Source organism: Physeter macrocephalus, chromosome 21 (genome assembly GCF_002837175.3).
Source record: "Physeter macrocephalus isolate SW-GA chromosome 21, ASM283717v5, whole genome shotgun sequence".
NCBI lineage: Eukaryota > Metazoa > Chordata > Mammalia > Artiodactyla > Physeteridae > Physeter > Physeter macrocephalus.
The window spans coordinates 10,072,443-10,092,112 of NC_041234.1; the positions used below are offsets into that span (position 1 = coordinate 10,072,443).

A 19,670-nucleotide genomic window follows, 5' to 3' on the forward strand; every position below is an offset into this window, starting at 1 on the left:
ACGTACCAAGTTTCCAAGCCTAAAGTGGTTACCTGGTAATAGATAGAAAAAGGTTCATGAAACACTTGAGTGGGTAGGAGTTGTTCACTCCTGTCAGAGTTGAGGGTAGCTGGAAGGAAGTATGTGGAGCTGAAGTGAAGGCAGGCCTTGTTCTGGGCTGAGATGTACCTATGAGATAAACAAGTTAGTCCCCATCCTCCTCCAGTTCCCCTCAGCTTACGACCCTGTGGATTTATTTCTGGGTGACTTATTCCACATTTTGGAATAGACTGTCAGCCTAAAGTCTTTCCCACTGGAGCTCCAAATACCATTCAGATGATGGAAAGTCCTCTTTTACACATTTCCAGGGCACAAACTGCCCTGAGTGATGTTAGTTCACTTGCTAGAGGAGCAGGCTCTCACAATGAGATTGTGCAAAGCCGCCTGCCCATTGTGGAATCAGGGTCACTCCCTGCTTCCCGACCTCTCTCCACTCAGAGTAGCCCTGACAACGACAAGGGAAAGAAATGTCTCCCTTGTACCATTAAGTACTCTAAACCCCAGTGTAAGCCTCTACAAAAGAGCAGAATCTGCAGGATACCTCCATGTGGGCAAAAGAAAAAAAAAAAAAAAAAAAGGGGGGAGAAGGGGGAGAGGCCCTGGCTCCCAATTTCCTCACCCCACAGCAGGAGCACTCATTCTGGTGCAGAACAAGGTGAGACACTGGCCCCATCACAGGTGGACAAGCTGGGACTGCCTCTAAGTCACTAATGTCCTCTTGGTTCTCTTCAGTGTGTCTATAATCAGCACTATATCCCCTGGTCACTATGTCTATAACACTATTGTCCAGGTTATGCTTCCTCAAAGTCTAGCGATTGACAGGTCAGTGGAGAGACTGGTAGAGAGGTAGATGGAATGAACAGATCATTGGCCCAGGTAGCTTTCTCCCAAGCCTGTGTTAAATCCCCATGCACTTTTCTTTGAAAGTGAAAGCCCGAGATGGTATCCAGGCCAACTAAGCGGGGGACAAGGGGACTGAAGGAGCTGCCATTTCTCAGAAGGAGCTGATATTTCTTCTTCTTCAGCTCACATCATTCCCAGTCCTTCTGTTACTCAGTTGACTGATGTCCCCTTTTCCTTTCAACCCTTTCCTTCCAGATGCCCTAGTTGAACAATGCTGGTATCTCTCCAGTTGATAGAAAATACAAAGTTTTTTTGCTCTCCTCAACTGGATGTAACTTTGAAAATTACCATAATATATATAAAAGAAGGTTTTTAGTAGCCCCCAAAATTGAATTTTGTGTCTAGTGTGAGGGAGTGTTCCAGTTGCATTATTTTTCAATTTGGATATACAGTTGTTCCATTATCACACCTTAGTAAAGAGTGTTCTTTCTCCGCTTCTCTGCAATGGCAGTTTTAATAATCAAAGGTCCACGTATAAGTGGGTGTTTTAGGACATTCTATTCAGTTCTATTGGTCTATTTGCTTATATCGGCACTTATAACACAAATTTTTAATTACTGTAGTGTTTTTTTAAACAGTAATTCTTAACATCTAGTAGAGTAAGTTCTCATATTTGTTTTCTTTATCAAGAGCATATTGACTCTTCTTGGCCATTTGCAAATAAATTTAAAGTTTAGAATAAGCTATCAAGTTTCACATACAAAACCTCTTGAGCTTCTCTTGGGAGGACTGGATATTACCATACACGACAGATTAAAATTGGGGAGAATTAACATGTTTACAATATTGAATGCTCCTGTCCATGAATATATGATAATTCCCTATTTAAGTTTTTGTTAATTTCTCTATTAATAGCTGTATATTTTAAATTTTTTATTATATATATTTTTATATGAGGCATGGGTATTTTATTTAGTAATTTACAAGTTATATTTTGTTTAATTTCATGGTCACATGTTTGTTGCTGCAGAAACAAAACGCAGGTTTACATATTGACTTTATACCCACCAACTTTAAAAAATAACTGTACTGATTTCATAGGTTGTTTTTATTTATTGTTCTTGTTTTCATAGATATCCTTTACTTTCAAAGATATCCTTTGCCTGGTAGCATAATCTCTTTCATCATGAATGAATAAGTTTTATAAAACACTATTCTGTATCAATTTAGATATGATTTTTCTCTCATTTAATCTGTCCACAAGGTATGCCAGCCGTGGATTTATTGTCCCTCAAATCGCTTCCTCACTCTTCTGCTCTGCTCTTTAGTATAAAATGTCTGACTCTCATTTCTCATGCTCTGTGCTCTCCAACACCTGGATGCCAGCTCAGTTAAACCAAGGAGTGACAGCTGCAGAGTAGAGCCCAGGAGGATCAAAGTGCCCAGAATTCTTCACCTTCTTCCTCTCTGAAGTAGGTGGTGTCTCCCTTCGATGGGCACATTATCTCCGCGGCTCCAACTTACCTCAGTAACAATACTTTTTCTCTTTGATCCTCTAGCCTAGAGGCGGAAATGCCTTTTTAAGTTGCGAAGTATTGTTTTGCTCAATTCTCCCCAGTTGGCTTCTCGAGTAACCAATCTCCTACACTAAATTCTCCAAATTGCATAGAGTGGTTTCTGTTTCCTGGATAACAGTTGACCAATTACAGATGACCAATTTTACTGATTTATTTTTTCATGTGAAAGCCTCCTTTCAGTCCTAAGAAAAACTTAACTCTGTCACAAATGTGTGTATACACAAACACACCCATATATATTCAAAAACTCTAACAGTATAATGGAGAGATTTATTCAACTTTTAAAAATTTCAAGCACTACACATAAAGCTCTACAGTATAACCTGTGAGAAACAGTCCAAGTGGTACTCGAAGATTCTAGACTTAAATACATTTACCAGAAAAAAATAATTAAAACATTCAAATGATTCAAGAGCTATAGAAACAATAGCACATTTCATTCAAATAATTAGAAGGTAGGAAATAATGAAGATAAATGCAGAAATGATGAATTCGAAGGTAGTAGAGCCAACTAATGAAAGCCAGCTCTTTGAAAATATTTCTATAATACTTTCTGTAGGTATTATCAATTACAAAAGAAAGAAGCATAAATAAGTGATATTAGTTCAATAAAATTCTATAAGATATACCTACAGAAGAGATTTAAAGGCTATAATAGAACACTATAAATACTTTTACCCTTACAACAGGATAACAAATGGTGGATAAGGAAAAAATTCTACCTAGAGAATTTTTTAGCTAATAACCACAAAGGAATGCTAGAGTTACCATTCTGCAGCCCCTAATGGATTAATGGCTGAGGGTGATGAACCTCAATGACTGGCAACATCACCACAAAGGTGATAACACACATCATGTATCTCCTAATGGAAATGCACAGTGTCATCTTTGGAGTAATGTTACCAATAAATAAACCTTCATCTTCAAGTGTCTTTCTATTATTATTGAGGACTGTTGATGTTGAGTATCAGGTGTATTGGGTTCATCATTCTATTCTCTGTGCCACTGTATGTTTGAGAATTTCAATAACATGATTTTATTATAAATAGCATGCCTCTAAATTTAAAAATCCAACTGACATGGAAGATTTTTTTAGCAAAATATAAATGACTAAATAGGTCCATAAAGAAACAAAAAACTTAATCTAACAATAAAAACTAAAACTGTAGTTAAAACCCATGGAACCCTCAAAATGTTCCTGGAAGCTTCTTATACCAAATGAAGGAGGAATCAATCAAAATTTTATGTAAACTCTTCCAAACCATACAAAAGATAGGAAATGACTCATCCACCCTAATGGGGTAGCGCTCCTTGATACAAAGACGAGGTAAGGATACCCTGAAAAAAGAACATGAGTCAAGTTCACTCCTATAGAGACAAGTCTTAAATACCTTCATAGCACATGCAATGTAGTGGTGAATTAATAAGAAAAAATAGGCTGTGTCAAAGGAATGCAAAGAAGAAATCACATGAGAAAAAACATGAATCAGAATTCACTATACTAACAAATAAGGGAGAAAAAACATTTGATCATGTGCAGGGGTAAAGAAAAAGCTTTGATAAAAATTCAACATAAATTAATGGTAATAACTTGTAGCAAACTTATAAGAATGGAATTCCCATATCACAGTCGTCAGCAAATATACATAAATGTGAAATATTAGAAGCATTCCCAATAAAGTCTGGAAAAACACACAGATGTATGGTACCACAAACATGTATGTGAATGTATAGTAGGACACAGCCAAGAACAAGAATAATATATGGATAATGAAAAGAAACAATAATAGTACCAACATGATTTTATAATTAAAATACCTAAAGTAACAGGCAAACACAATATTCAAATGTATAAGGAACATCAAAAACCTAGTATATTGAAATTCACTACAGCAAAATCAGAAACCTGGTCACACAAAATCGATAACTAATTAGAACACGTAAAGGACAATCCCATTCACAACAACAACAATATCTAAAATGAAACCTTACAAAACTGTACAAGATCTTTACGAAGACAACTATAAAAATTTACTGATAGAGTTAGAAAAAAAAATGTCTCAAATAGAGCTGTATAATATGTTTATTCAGGGGAACAGAATATTGTAAAGAGGTCAATTCTTAACTTATTTACAGTTTTAGTGCTGTACCTGTAGCTTCCAAGATGACAACCAAACTCCAGGTGCTATCTCCTGTGCCCCAAATCAACCCTGGAAAAACTAAAGAAGGGATAAACAAAATGATATCAACATTAACAGTAAAACAATAACAAGAAACCCCTGAGGGTACTAAGTCTGTACTGAACAAGTGCTTGTGTGAGGGCAGTTGAGATAGGTCTAGGGAAGACAGGATCATTTGAAGCAAAAGTTTTAAAGTTTAGCCCTTGTTTCTCCCAGTGTGCCCTGGGTGGATGAATTTCCACTGCCTCACTGAACTTGAGGGAACTTGAGGCAGCTCCTCAGAGCCCACATGCCAGGACTATTGGGTTATGCCAGGACTATGGGATAATATCAGAACAGCACCAAAATTTGGTTGGTTGAGGTAATATGAGTCCAGAGATTGTCCTAATAACCACCTGAAACTTCTTCTGTTGGTGAAGACAGGGCTTTTTTTAATGGTCATCTTAATAGACTATAAGGCATGAATGGAAATAAAATAGTAAGAACACTTGAGATCTCTTCTTTCAGCAAATTTCAAGTAAATAATACATTATAATTAACAGGAGTCACCATGCTGTACAGTAAGTTTCCAGAACTTATTCATCTTATAACTGAAAGTTGTATCCTTTGATCAGTAACTCTGCTTCTCTCTAACCCCCCAGGCTCTGGTAATCACGATTCTACTCTCTGTTACTAGGAGTTCAGCTTTTGTTTTTTTAGATACCACATATAAGTTAGATCACGTGATATTTGTCTTCCTGTGTCTGGCTTATTTCACTTAGCATAATGTCCTCCTAGGTTCATCCATGTTGTTCAAAATGGTGGGATTTCTCACCACACACACAAAAATGGTAACTACGGGAGGAGATATGATAAAGAGTCTCGTTCTGGCAATCATTTCACAATGTACCCGTACAACCAAACATCACATTTGATAAAATATACATAAAAAGCAATTTTTATTTGTCAAAATATAAAGAAAATATTGAAATAGAATAGCAAGTATCACAGTAATTTCACATAAGAAAAAAATTCATTCCAGAAAATTTGATTAATGACACATATCATGCAAGAGAGGCCCCAGGGCTAAAGTTAGGAAAGAGAAGAAACCAGTTAGAATGGGCATCATCAGAAAATCTACAAACAACAAATGCTGGAGAGGGTGTGGAGAAAAGGGAACCCTCTTGCACTGTTGGTGGGAATGTAAACTGATACAGCCACTATGGAGAACAGTATGGAGGTTCCTTAAAAAACTAAACATAGAATTACCATACGACCCAGGAATCCCACTACTGCACATATACCCAGAGAAAACCATAATTCAAAAAGACACATGCACCCCAATGTTCACTGCAGCACTATTTACAGTAGCCAGGTAATGGAAGCAACCTAAATGCCCATGGACAGACGAATGGATAAAGATGTGGTACATATATACAATGGAATATTACTCAGCCATAAAGAGGAACAAAATTGGGTCATTTGTAAAGACATGGATGGATGTAGAGACTGTCATACAGAGTGAAGTAAGTCAGAAAGAGAAAAACAAATACTGTATATTAACGCATATATATGAAACCTAGAAAAATGGTACAGATGAACCAGTTTGCAGGGCACAAATAAAGACACAGATGTAGAGAACAAACGTATGGACATCAAGGAGGGAAATGGTGAGGGGTGGTGTGGTGGTCGTATGAATTGGGAGATTTTGATTGACATATATACACCAACATGTATAAAATGGATAACTAATAAGAACCTGCTGTATAAAAAATAAATTAAATAAAATTCCAAAAAAAACCAAAGGAGGAATTCTAAGACTCATAGAACTCAATGCAACTTCCCTAACCCAAGACATTGAAACCCACAGGATTCTCACCTCCTACAACCATTTCCAGGAAGCCTGAGGCAGAACTGTCCAGATGAAATGTGCTTGCACTTCACATCAGCAGTCTCAGGGACTTGATGTCTTTGATGTGAGGCCTTGGCCTCAGGTCAGCAGGCGGGAGGTAGCCCAGCACCTACAGGGAGTCAAGAGAAGACGCTGAGAGAGGACTGAGAACAGCATCCACCATAGAAGAGGGGGCCCCAAAGAGCCTTCACTGTAAGTCTCGGGGGACCCAGGCATGGCTGTGAGGCTCAGGTCCCCAGATACTTCCGGCTGGGGGTGCCGACAGAAATGAGAGCCAAGATGTGACGCCTGCTCACTCAGCTCAGCAGAGGGAAAAGTCCCAGGACCTGCCAAGAGTCAATGAAAGGCCCTCGTGCCAGTCCTGCGGGAAGTTCCCCCGGAACCACCCCCCACCCCACCCCCATCCCGCCACGCCCCGCCACGCCCGGACCCCAGCCCGCCCCTGCTGTCCTCCTGGAGCCCAGATGCGCATGACCGGATGTGACGTCCTCCTACCCACGCTGTGGGGGCGCAGCCATTTTTGAGAGCTGCCGTCCGGCGAGGGTGAGCCGCCTGAGGAATCCCACATCTCGTCAGGTGTCAGAGTGTGAGGTAATCCCAGTTAGAAGTGTGGGGACACCCCCGACACCCCCAATCCCCTTTCCCTCCAAAAAGAGGCGGCCACACAGGACCCGCCCACCCCGCCCCTGCTCTCGGCCCGAGAGGCTCGGGCCTGGCTGTTAGGCCCCAAGTCCATCCTCTTCCCCCGCGGGGTCTCGGGCAAGGAAGGTCTCGCTGAGGCTGGTGGACCCTGGCTCAGCCCAGTAGAGGGAGCGCCCCAGGCCCTGTGGAGCGAAGGACGGGACCCTCGTGGGGACCGAGGGGCTCCACACCCCAGAATGGTGGTCACGGGGACCCCGCCCCTGATGTCGGCCTGGGAGCCTCCGGGCAGATCTAAAGACTGAGGAGCTCCCTCAGTGCGAACGCAGACGGACGCGGGAGACTCAGAGAGGAGGGGGACCTTGTTCTGAGGGGCTGGCCGCAGGTCAGCAGAGGGAGGATTTCCAGGGCACGGGAGGAGTCAGGGTGAGGAGCGTCCTCCCCGTCGCAAGGCCACCTCAGAACGCCTTCCCTGTTGTCAGCCGCTTCCTTATGGCCACACACGGAGAAGGGAGGGCTGCTGTCTGAGAGGGGAGGTGCAGGCCAGCAGAAGGCGCGTCCCTAAGCACTCCTAAGAGTCAGCCCAAGCCCTTGAGTGAGGACCAGTGGGGCCGCCAACCACAGGGCCTCGACCTGTCTGCCGCACGCTGCAGGCTTGGTAAAACTCCGCCACATGCAGCCGCGTGGTCACCCTCACTGCCTCCTAATGAGACTCAAGGAGGTGCCGGCACTGGGGCGAGCAGATGGCCCTAGGGGCAAGAGAGGAGCTCCAGGCGGCACCGGCCGTCCAGGGAGGACCCCGAGTGAGGACTAAGGGAGTCACCCACCCCGAAGAGAAGGGACAAGAGAGAATATGGCCTGTCCCCTCCTGTCAACCCTTAAACTCCCGAGAAAGGTCAGGCTGAGACTGCCCGTAATTTCCTGCGCCAGGTCCAAGGGAGGTTAGAGCTTTGTTCTGAAGGGGCAGCCACCAGGCAGCAGAAGGGAGGGTCGCAGGACCCTTCGGTGGTGGGCTGAACGCTCCCTCCTTTCCTCCTCCTGGGTGTCATGGAAGATGGTGGTGTCAACTTCAGAGCAGCAGAGGGGATGGGGTGGGGGGGTGGGGGAGTCTTGCCAACAACTGTCATCCTGACTCTGAATGGGAACCGCGGGGACCTACCTCCCCTGCCAGCCCCACTGTCACCCCCGTACCGCCCAGGCAGGGCTGGCTGGCTGTGCTCCAAGGCTCACTCTACCGTCGTCCACAGGGGTCTCAGGGGACAGGCTGGGCAGGAGAACAGGAGCCCTGTGGGTCCTCGAGCATTGCCCTCAAGGACCCTGCAGAGGCGGCCTTGGTTAAAGCCAGGGAGGAATCTCCCCGCTGAAGGTGCTCACAGCATCTCCTTGTCCCTCCCCCAGGTGCCCTCATTGCCTGCCTTCCTGCCCACACTCCCGCCTGCTGGCCCTGACCTGTGTCATCATGCCTCGGGTCCGGAAGAGCAAGCGCCGTGCCTGCGTGAACCGCCAACAGGCCCGGGGGGAGACTCAGAGTCTCAAGGGTGCCCAGGCCACTGAGGCGGCAGCAGCAGAGATAGAAGAGTCGCCCTCCTACCCCGCTTCTGTTTCTCGGGGTATTTCCCCGAGCTCCCGGGCTGCCAGGAGCCTCAGGGAGCCCCAGGGAGCCCCAGCCACTAGCTCTCGTGATGCAGGGGTTTCATACCCAGGATCTGAAGAGGGTGCCCAGAGCCAAGATGAGAAAAGTGCAAATACCTCCCAGGCAGCACCTTCCACTCACGGCACTTGCAGAGATCCTCTGTACTGGAAGGTTGGCATGTTGGTGCACTTCCTGCTGGAGAAGTACAAGACAAAGGAGCCTATCCGGCAGGCAGCAATGCTGAAGGCTGTCAACAGGAAGTACAAGAAGCACTTCCCTGAGATCCTCAAGAGAGCCTCTGATCACATGGAGCTGGTCTTTGGCCTCGAGCTGAAGGAAGTCGACCCCAGCAATCACTCCTACATCCTCATCAGCAAGCTGGCCCTCCCCAGCGAGGGAAGTCCGAGTGATGAGTCGGGGCTGCCCAAGTCCGGTCTCCTGATGATTCTCCTGGGTACGATCTTCACCAATGGCAACCGTGCCACCGAGGAGGAGATCTGGGAATTCCTCAATGCGTTGGGTTTGTATGCTGGGAGGAGGCACTTGATCTTTGGGGAGCCCAGGAGGCTCATCAGCAAATATTTCGTGCAGCAGAAGTACCTGACGTACCGCCAGGTGCCCAACAGCGATCCTCCGCGCTATGAGTTCCTGTGGGGCCCGAGAGCCCACGCTGAAACCAGCAAGATGAAAGTGCTGGAGTTTGTGGCCAAGATCAATGATACCGTCCCCAGTGCCTTCCCAGAGCTCTATGAGGAGGCCGGGGGGAGACTCAGAGTCTCAAGGGTGCCCAGGCCACTGAGGCGGCGGCGGCAGCAGAGATAGAAGAGTCGCCCTCGTCCCCCGCTTCTTCTGTTTCTCGGGGTACTCCCCCGAGCTCCCGGGCTGCCAGGAGCCTCAGGGAGCCCCAGGGAGCCCCAGCCACTAGCTCTCGTGATGCAGGGGTTTCATACCCAGGATCTGAAGAGGGTGCCCAGAGCCAAGATGAGAAAAGTGCAAATACCTCCCAGGCAGCACCTTCCACTCACGGCACTTGCAGAGATCCTCTGTACTGGAAGGTTGGCATGTTGGTGCACTTCCTGCTGGAGAAGTACAAGACAAAGGAGCCTATCCGGCAGGCAGCAATGCTGAAGGCTGTCAACAGGAAGTACAAGAAGCACTTCCCTGAGATCCTCAAGAGAGCCTCTGATCACATGGAGCTGGTCTTTGGCCTCGAGCTGAAGGAAGTCGACCCCAGCAATCACTCCTACATCCTCATCAGCAAGCTGCCCTTCCCCAGCGAGGAAGGTCCGAGTGATGAGTCGGGGCTGCCCAAGTCCGGTCTCCTGATGATTCTCCTGGGTACGATCTTCACCAATGGCAACCGTGCCACCGAGGAGGAGATCTGGGAATTCCTCAATGCGTTGGGTTTGTATGCTGGGAGGAGGCACTTGATCTTTGGGGAGCCCAGGAGGCTCATCAGCAAATATTTCGTGCAGCAGAAGTACCTGACGTACCGCCAGGTGCCCAACAGCGATCCTCCGCGCTATGAGTTCCTGTGGGGCCCGAGAGCCCACGCTGAAACCAGCAAGATGAAAGTGCTGGAGTTTGTGGCCAAGATCAATGATACCGTCCCCAGTGCCTTCCCAGAGCTCTATGAGGAGGCTCTGAAAGATGAGGAAGAGAGAGCAAGAGTGAGAGCCGCGGCCAGGGCTGCAGCTGGGCTGAGGGCAGTGCGCCTTCCAGGGCCAAGGCCCGCAGCTCCTCCCACATCTAGGGAGGGAGGCCGTGGGCAGTTTGTTCCCTTTGTTTTGGAAGAGAGCAGTTGAGCTCCTAAATAGTGCAGAATAGTATTGGTGGAGGGAACAAAACATATGTTCTTAGAGTTTTAAGTAGTATGGTAGTTTAGGTGCAGTTAGTTTTAATAAAATATACATCTTTTTTTCTTTTTTCCATATGAAGAATACCTAGTTAAAGATAGACAGATGATAGGTAGGTAAGTAGGTAGAGAGATGCTTCATAGATAGATAGATTTATGATGGAGATGTTTAGTATCTTTTCAAATGTTATTACTTCACTGAAGGTTTATTTTGCTTCAGAATCTAAGTGTATTAATGTCATAGATGTCATGTTTATTGCTGTTCGGTTTTAAGAGTAAGAGTTTGCTATTTGTAAAAAAAAAAAAAAAAAAAAAAACCTGAAAAGCCTTCAATATTTTCCTTTTGCTACAGAACAAGGTAACATGGCATTGGAATAGGATTTTTTGTGGAAATGAGGAAGAATCCCACAGGAAAATATTTGGGATCTCACAATGGTGATACAAAAGTAAAGGCTGGTTAATTCTTAGTTTGCCTTCTTCTCTGTCTCTTTGCTTGTAAAATTAAATAATATATACCTAGCTTTGCTTAGGTTATTCAAACTGTTTGCTAATTAAACCATGATACATAAGACTTCTTGGGCATTCCTTCTTTTTTCTCTCAAATTAATTGACCATCTTCTCTTTGGAAGCCTCTCCAATACTACTATGATTGGTAAGAAAATGAAGACCAAGCCACTGCCCATAGAATTTGTAGAGTCTAGCATCAGCTATCATGTAAGGAAGATGGTGAGATACACTCTTCTTTAAGAAATAAACAAATGAAAATTTTTTTTTTAAAGTGAGGGTGTGGAAGAGGAGGTTCCAGATGAGAGCAAGGAAGTGTAAGTTACCTGATGAAGGCAGCGTTGGGTCTTGGGAAACTTCTAGTCCCTCGGCAGGAAGTAATTATCAGTCAGGATGCATGGTGGGCTAGATGAAGCTGTGTGAGTGATGGAAAGGGCCACTCAGATGGTGTTTCTCAGAGTTGAGAGACTAAACCTGGAATGGAAAACACATCTTCACAGTTAACTTTGGGATGTGGAAAAACCAGAGAGAATCCCCACCTAGGGAATGGAAGGGGTCCTATGCACTTGCCCCAGGACAAGTGAACACTCAAACTAGGTGTTTTAGGCATGAGCTGTCCAGAGAGTTTCTGAGAAATAAAGGTGATACTCATTGAAGTGAGATGCCAAGAAGCCACTGGACTGTCTCTCTTTTTGTGGGATGGGATTGCCAGAGCTCGCTCTGTTAAAAGGGCATTTTAATTAGGTTATTTTGAGTGTAATTTGGCAAACTCTAAGGGAGGGCTCAAATTTTAGTGGCAATGGTATGGATGAAATTAGGGGTGGTTTGGATGAAAAGGCACCTGGGAGGGAAGTTGTTGGTCCTTGAGACAAATGAACTCCTAGTTGCATCCATTTGGAGGAGATGACCCCATAACAATATTAAAACAAATGCTCTAATAGGGAAATACTACTTCGTTTTACTCGCTTGGCATTTTGGCTGATGTGGATTTCTATATTGTTTGCAGTTGCATATTCTCTAATGTAGGCTGGAAATAAAATTCTGTGGAGGAAAGTTTGTTATCATTTGGGGTCAAAATCATCTTAGTGATAACTGCCATTCATTGAAAGTACCAAACTTTGTCTCAAGCTGCCAGGTGGTTTACATACATCATGCATGCCTGTGGTCCTACACTATAGACTTTTTCAGACTCACTTTGCAGATAAAGAAGTTGGAATATTCTCAAATTCAAGGCTGGTAAGTGACAGGAGCTGGACTGAACCCTGGCTCTGAATCCCTCTAGAGCCCACACTGTGCCACTCCTCCCGGGCTGAGGTCGACCTTGGGTCACTTCATTTTTTTGCTCGCTAGTCCAAAATGTATTTCAGGTGTTAAAAAGCAGGACTTCATACCCCAAACATGGTTTTGGAATAAAAAGCTCCAGGAATAAGTAATAAAAATATGAAAATAAAAGTGAGGTACAAATAAAGAAAGAGATAGCATTTGATGACAATATAACTATCTATGAAGGAAATGTCAGTAAACCTCAAAAGATCAGGGGCTCACAAAATCATTTAATTCAGCCCTTTCCCTGCAGAAAGTAAATCTATTAGAATTGAGGTTATATAAGGCTATATCTGGCCAGTGAAGAGAAGGAAGAGATCAGCGTGTTTTCTCTGATAGCACAACACCTGTGCTGGAGCCCTTGCTTGGCTGCAGCTTCCCATCTCACATCACTCCTGGGGCTCAACCTATTCTCTGCAACATTTGTTGGAGGGAGATCAATTAAGAGTTTTCAAGGATGTGGCATTTCCCAAGAAGCCTTTCATAGAAGAGATAGGAGTCAAGGTGAAGACTGATGAATGAGGACTGAGGAGACAAAAACCACATCATAACTGAAGTCACAGAGAGACTGGCCTGTGTCTGCTCTCAGACTTAGAAGGCCAAGGCGGGGCTGCCAGGCTGAGCATCCCCTCACTTATTTTCAGGGTTTAGAGGAACATAAGAGCTTTGGTCTACATGGGTGACTTTTAAGTTGAAAGAAAGAGGAAACTTAGGGCCCTTCAGAAGTCAAGGTGAGGAACCTGAATGAGGACTGAGGGCACACCCCTATCCTGAACAGAGAGAGCCCCAAGGAGCCTGAATCCTGATGTCAACCCTGGAAGGGCACAGGTAGGAGTAGCCTCATGTGGCATTCCCAGACTTTGCCTCTCTGGCACCTCAGGGAGTGAGGACCTTAGTCTGAGGAGAGGGTCCTTAGGTAAACAAAGGAAGGAGTCCCAAGCCCTGCCAGGAATCAAGGTGAGAACCCCGAGTGAGGACTTAAGGAAACCTCTGCCTTTAGACTGTGAGAGAACCCCACAGAACCATGCCCTTCCTGGTATCCCTGGGATACCTGGGCTTTGTTGACATGATGTGACATATTTCCTCCTATGGTGTCACAAGGGGGTGAGGGACATGGTCTAAGGGGTATGGCCTAGGGCCAGCAGTGGGATTATTTCCAGAGACCAGGTGAATACCCTGAAGACTAAGAGAACCACATACCCCATAACCATAGAATTCATTCCTTACTCTCAGCCTCAGAAGACCAAGGACAGGTATGGTCAGATGAGGAGAATCTCACTTTCTCCTAGGGGTTTCAGGGTGGTGCTGGCCTTAGTACAAGGGGCAGGGCTAAGGGCAAGGGAGGGTGGAATTCCAGGCCATGACAGAGGTCAAAGCAAGGACTGAGGGATCATCTACCACTAAATAGAAGTGATAAGGAATCCAGCCCTGCTCCTTGTTACAGCCCTTGAGGATCCAGGGCAGGGCTATCAAGCTGAAGCTCCACCAACACTTATTTATATCAGGTCTGTGGGAGGTGAAATCCTTAGTTTGAAGGTGTAGCCACCATTCAATGAAAGGGGTGGGGATATCAGGCCCTATGTGTGGCCAAATTAAGGACCCTTAATGAGGACTGAGGACTCCAGAGGCCAGGACAGAAAACTCCCCACTGAGCAGTCAGTACTGGGGGCACCTGGACACGGTTGATAAGCTGAGGATCCCCTTCATTTCTCTCTCATAGATCCCAGGGAGGTTTGTGATGTCAACCTCAGAACAGCAGAGGGAATGGGTCCCATGACCTGCCACCAGTTGAATGACGGTCTTGAATGTGACATAAGAGACTCCTCAATGTAGAAGACCACCAGCCCCTGCTGTCGCCCCAGCATGCCTGAGGCAGGGGTGGCAGGAAGCAGCCTAAAGATCACTCTAATTTCCTTCAGCAGGTTTCCCAAGGGACAGGCTGATTAGGAGAACAGGAGCCCTGTGGGTTTTTAGAGCAGTGCCCTCAAGGAAAACTACAAATGTAGCCTTCCTTATAACCAAGGTGGTTATTTCCCTGCTGAAGCTGCACACTCTCTCAACCTTCCTCATCTAGTGGACCCTTATCCCCTGCTCTTCTACTCACACTCCTGACCATTGTCCCTGAGCACAGTCATCATGCCTCGGGGTCAGAAGAGTAAGCTCCGCACCCATGAGAAACGCCACCAGGCCCAAGATGACTCCCAGAGTCACAGGAGAGTTCAGGCCACTGCAGTAATAGAAGAACCCCTCCTTCCTCCTCTTCTCCTGTTTTGGAAGATAATCCCCAGAGTTCATCAGCTACTGGGTCAAACAGCACTTCTCGGGTCTTCGAAAGCCCCATCTACTACCATCACTTCTTCAAGTACTTTTAACACAAGGTCTGATGAAGATGATAACAGTCAAGATGAGGAACATCCATGTTCCTCTGATGTCTCACCTTCTACTGAGAGCACATACAGTGATACTCTAGTCAGATGGATTTGTTGGAGCAGTTCCTTCTGTACAAATATAAAATGAAGCAGCCCATTATGAAGGAAGACATGCTGAAGACTGTCAACCAAAAGTACCAAGACCGATTTGCTGAGATTCTCAAGAAAGCCTGTGAATGCACCGAGGCTGTCTTTGCGGTTGACTTGGAGGAAGTTGACTCAACCATCCACTCATATGACCTTGTCAGCAAACTGAAACTCCCCAACAATGGGAGGGTGCATGCTGGTAGGGGGTTACCTAAGACCGGTCTCTTGATGACAGTCTTGGGTGTGATCTTCATGAAGGACAACTGTGTCACTGAGGAAGACATCTGGAAATTCCTGAATATGATGTGAGTATATGCTGGGAGGAAGCACTTCATCTATAGGGAGCCCAGGAAGCTCATCACCAAAGACTTAGTGAGGCTGAAGTACCTGGAGTACCGCCAGGTGCCCAACAGTGATCCTCCATGCTATGAGTTCCTGTGGGGCCCAAAAGCCCATGCTGAAACCAGCAAAATGAAAATCTTGGAATTTTTGGTGAAGGTCAGCAATATGGTTCCCAGTGCCTTCTCATCACGATATGAAGAAGTTTTTCAAGATGAGGAAGGGAGAGATAGAGCCAAAATTGCAGCCAGGCCTGGAAATACTGTCACTTCCAGGCATGTTCCATGGCCATGTCCAGCAGCTTCTCCCACCCTTAGTGAAGTCTGAGACTTTTAAAAAATCATCCAGATAAGAAAATTTGACATCACAATAGGGATTTTTGTTGAAATGGGAAAGAATCCCACAATAAAATTGTTGGGATAATGGAATGAAAAAAATTAAAAATTAAAAAGAAAACATGATAAACCTTGATTTTTCTTAATCCTTTCAGTCTTCTGTTTCATAAAATTAAATGATTTATACCTCAATATGCTTAACTTATTAAAGAATGTAGGAGGTATTAAATCTTAACAAGGTAGACCTCTTACTCACTTTCTTTTTTATTTCCCAAACACCAGTTGAGCATCTACTCTTTAAAAGGCTCTGTGCTAGTACTGGCAATGCTAAGATAAAGACCCAGCCTATGCCCATACAACTTTAGAAGCAAGGAGCTGCAGTCATACAAGATGTTGAGATGCCCTCTATGACTTACGGGAAAGTAAAAGGATAATCCAGAAAGAAATCTCTACCTGGGGCAGTCTATTGATTTGTTAGGGCTTCCACAACAAAATACCACAGAATGGGTGGCTTAAACAACCAAAATTTATTTTCTCACAGTTCTGGAGGCTGGAAGTCCAAGATGAGGGTTGGTTTCCTCTGAGGCCTCTCTCCTCAGCTGGCAGATGGCCACCCTCTTCACTTGGCTGTCCCTTTGTGTGCATATATCCCTGGTCTCTCCTTTTGTGTCCTAATCTCTTCTTAAAAAGACACCAGTCAGTTTGGGTTATGGCCCACCCTAATGGCCTCATTTTAACTTAACCAGCTCTTTAAAGACCTTATCTCCAACTACAGTCGCATTCTGAGGTACTGGGGTTTAGGCCTTCAACATGAATTTTTGGGGGGACACAATTCAGACCCTGACAGAAATCTAAGGTGTCTTTGCTCTTATCTCAATGCAGGAGAATACAGTGCACAGACAGGTATTCTATGCACATTGTCTCCAGGGAGTTTCTGAGAAATAAGGGTTAACTGCCTTGAAGTATGTCAGGGAGGAGGAAATTCCCCCACTACCCCTTTGAGTTCTTGTGGTTAGACTAATAAAGTTGACACAAGACAGATTAACAGGAGAAAAAGAAAGAAATTTTAATTCATGTGCACGAAGATGTCATAGAAATGGGACCTAAGAAGGAGCCAAAGCAGGCAGCTTTTTTACGTTTTAGACAAAGAAACAATAAACTTGTGAGGAATGGACAGGACAAATAAACTTACATTTTGGGTAATTCCTTCAATTAGTAAGGAATCTAGACAGAATTTGGGCTTGGGGTAGTAAATTAAAGAAGTAACAAGGTTTGTTTATACAGGCTTCTCTGCCTGAATTCCCTATTTCTGGCTTTAAGGGTATCCTTCTACCTCCAGATGCAGGGAGTGCATCTTTCACATGAGAGATTTATTTCCTGCTTTCAGGAGGGTCGGAGGGTCGGAGTGCCCCTCCTGCACTGGCTGTTTCTTAAATAACTTTAATTCAAAATAATCAATATGCCATTGTGGTATATTTGGGGGCAGCCTGCCCTAAGCCTTAAGAGTTCCCTCCTCTGAAACTTCCCTGGAAGTTTCACATATTAAGAGCTGAAGTGGTCACTGTGGAGACAGAGAATGGGTTAGTAGAGTCCTCCATTTCATTGAAACAGTTTCTTAGTTCTGAGAACAGTTCAGTTCAGTTAAATTGTTGTATCTCATTTCAGGAGGCAGTGATGCAGATGGGCTCCCAAAGCTAGGTCTATGGTACAAGCAATATCAGGTATTTAATAAGAGGCATTTCTATGGAAACAAAAGAAAAACAAAGGTTAATGATTGGAGCTGGTTATAAACCAGTTTCTAAGCCCAGGGGGAAGTCAGTCAAGAAGATTTCTAGGTGTCAGTTTCGAAGCATCTATTGCAGTTTGAAATGTCTCTGATGATGTCACTGGGTGTTCAGGTTAACTTTCTGAGTGGCTCATACAGCAACTGGCATGAAGATTGTTTAAATATGAGCTGTTGTGGCAATTTCTCTGACGTTTATATCAAGTCATCTAGCTTCAGTGCGCAGGGCTTCAGGAAAAGAACACTTTTAGTTCTCAATGATTCAAGTCAAAAAGGATGGGAGAGAGAAGCAGGTCAAGTTGGCAGAGGAGTAGGACACAGAGCTCACCTTCTCCCCACAGATACATCAAAAGAATGAGAGAAAACTGGAAGTGTTATTTTAGAGAGTTGCAGCCAGATATTGGAGGAAACTAGAAAAATTCAGGATCCAGTCCAGTTTACAGGTAAATGACAAAACTTCAAGGAAAAGTAATAGCACTAGAATCTAATATCCACAAGTGCATAGTATAGTTTCTATTGAAACAATTTGTCTCTCTATAATCTCCCTCATCTCTACCAAAGAAAGCAAAATTAAGACTAATTTGTTTGCAAAATAAGTCTAGATTCAATAAACTTGGCCTGATTATTTATGTTAAATCCAGCAAGAATAGCAATTGGCCATATAGGCTCTTTTAAATCTGCTTTGCTGGAAGTTTTCATAAGGAGTCTCCAGAGTGAAATTTTATTAGCTTCTCAAGGCCAGGAAGCCACACCAAAGACTTGTCGTCAGAGTTCCTTTTATACCTAGAGATTTGGGTGAATTCCTCTCTTCTTGAAGTCCCCCAAATATCCCGAGGCTCCTGTGCCTGCCAGGAAGTGGCCTTCCTTACTCACCTGGTAAGGCTGCTGGGAAGCTGCTGGGAACTCTGTCATCAAGGTCCTAGGCTGTTTTTTCAAGGGGCTTTATGGTTCCATGAAGTCGACCTTAGTTCCTTCAAGCTATCTGGTCATATCTGAGTCTACATGTATCTCTGTCAAATATGACATTCTAATCAAAGTCTTGGTAATATAACCAATGTTTCCAATTGTGTCCTGCTATAAGAACAGATTCTTATTCAGTTATGCAAATAACTATTTTGCCAAGAAAATAAGAATACTCACTGCGACTTTCTGAATTCTGGAGTGATCAGGTAGGGACAAAAAGATAAATGTTTATATTCTATTTACAAAGGTATAATTTATCAAATTGCTGTAAGTGTTAAAAAAATTTCCTTATATCTGGAAAATGAAAGATTTTTAAAAATCAGTAATATTTCAGACAAAAAAATTATGAAAATTATAATCATATTCATCAATTCATTCGGTCCCATGTTAATTCTTTTTTTTTTTTTTTTTTTTTTTTTTTTTTTTTTTTTTTTTTTTTTGCGGTACGCGGGCCTCTCGCTGCTGTGGCCTCTCCCGTTGCGGAGCACAGGCTCCGGACGCGCAGGCTCAACGGCCATGACTCACGGGCCTAGCCGCTCCGCGGCATGTGGGATCTTCCCGAACCGGGGCACGAATCCGCATCCCCTAGCATTGGCTGGCGGACTCTCAACCACGGCGCCACCAGGGAAGCACCCATGTTAATTCTTGTTCTGCTTGAGTCCAGTTTTTCCATTAGTTCTATTGATCCTCCCTGAAGATTGTGGGTGATAGGGCCAGTGATAATTTCAAGAAGTTTGCAAGGTTTTTGTTAAGGCTTGTATGATTTGCCCAGGGAAATCTGTGCCTTGATCACTGGATATTATAAAAGGTATACCCCAAGCGGAGAACACATTTTCTAAACAGTTTATTTGCCACTGTGAAGGAATCAGCTTTGCAGCAAGGGAAGGCTTCAACCCATCCAGAAAATATACATACAATAACAAGAATATTTTGATGACTCATACTAAGTGGCAAATAAATGAAGTCCAGTTGCAGGTGTTCAAACGGTCCAGCGAAAGGAGGTCTTGAGGCCTCTGGGGACAAAAATCTTTTTTTTTTTTTTTTTCTTCCCAGGGTTATGGACCTGCCAGGTCAGACATTGCTGGTAAACTTTTCGCACAATTTTATAGAAATCTTCCTACCAATGTCTATTTATAATTTGAGTTATCTAAAATGGGGGGGGGGTTGCCAGAAAGCTGGGAGGAACCAAGGGGCCATCTTGGGTTTCTCATAGCCCCACCTATTTATTTTATAGCTATTATTTACCCACT

General features: G+C 44.4%; 2 protein-coding genes across 2 annotated transcripts; both read left to right on the forward strand.

The window, feature by feature from the left end:
• Window positions 1–8,628: 8,628 nt before the first annotated feature.
• LOC112062011 (melanoma-associated antigen B4-like) lies at window positions 8,629–10,607 on the forward strand. Its single transcript, XM_055081908.1, is given in 2 exon segments — window positions 8,629–9,563; window positions 9,566–10,607. Coding segments are annotated over 2 exon segments (1,977 nt in total).
• A 4,013-nt stretch (window positions 10,608–14,620) lies between these two features.
• LOC102991329 (melanoma-associated antigen B5-like) lies at window positions 14,621–15,656 on the forward strand. Its single transcript, XM_028482890.1, is given in 3 exon segments — window positions 14,621–14,951; window positions 14,954–15,561; window positions 15,564–15,656. Coding segments are annotated over 3 exon segments (1,032 nt in total).
• Window positions 15,657–19,670: the final 4,014 nt, after the last annotated feature.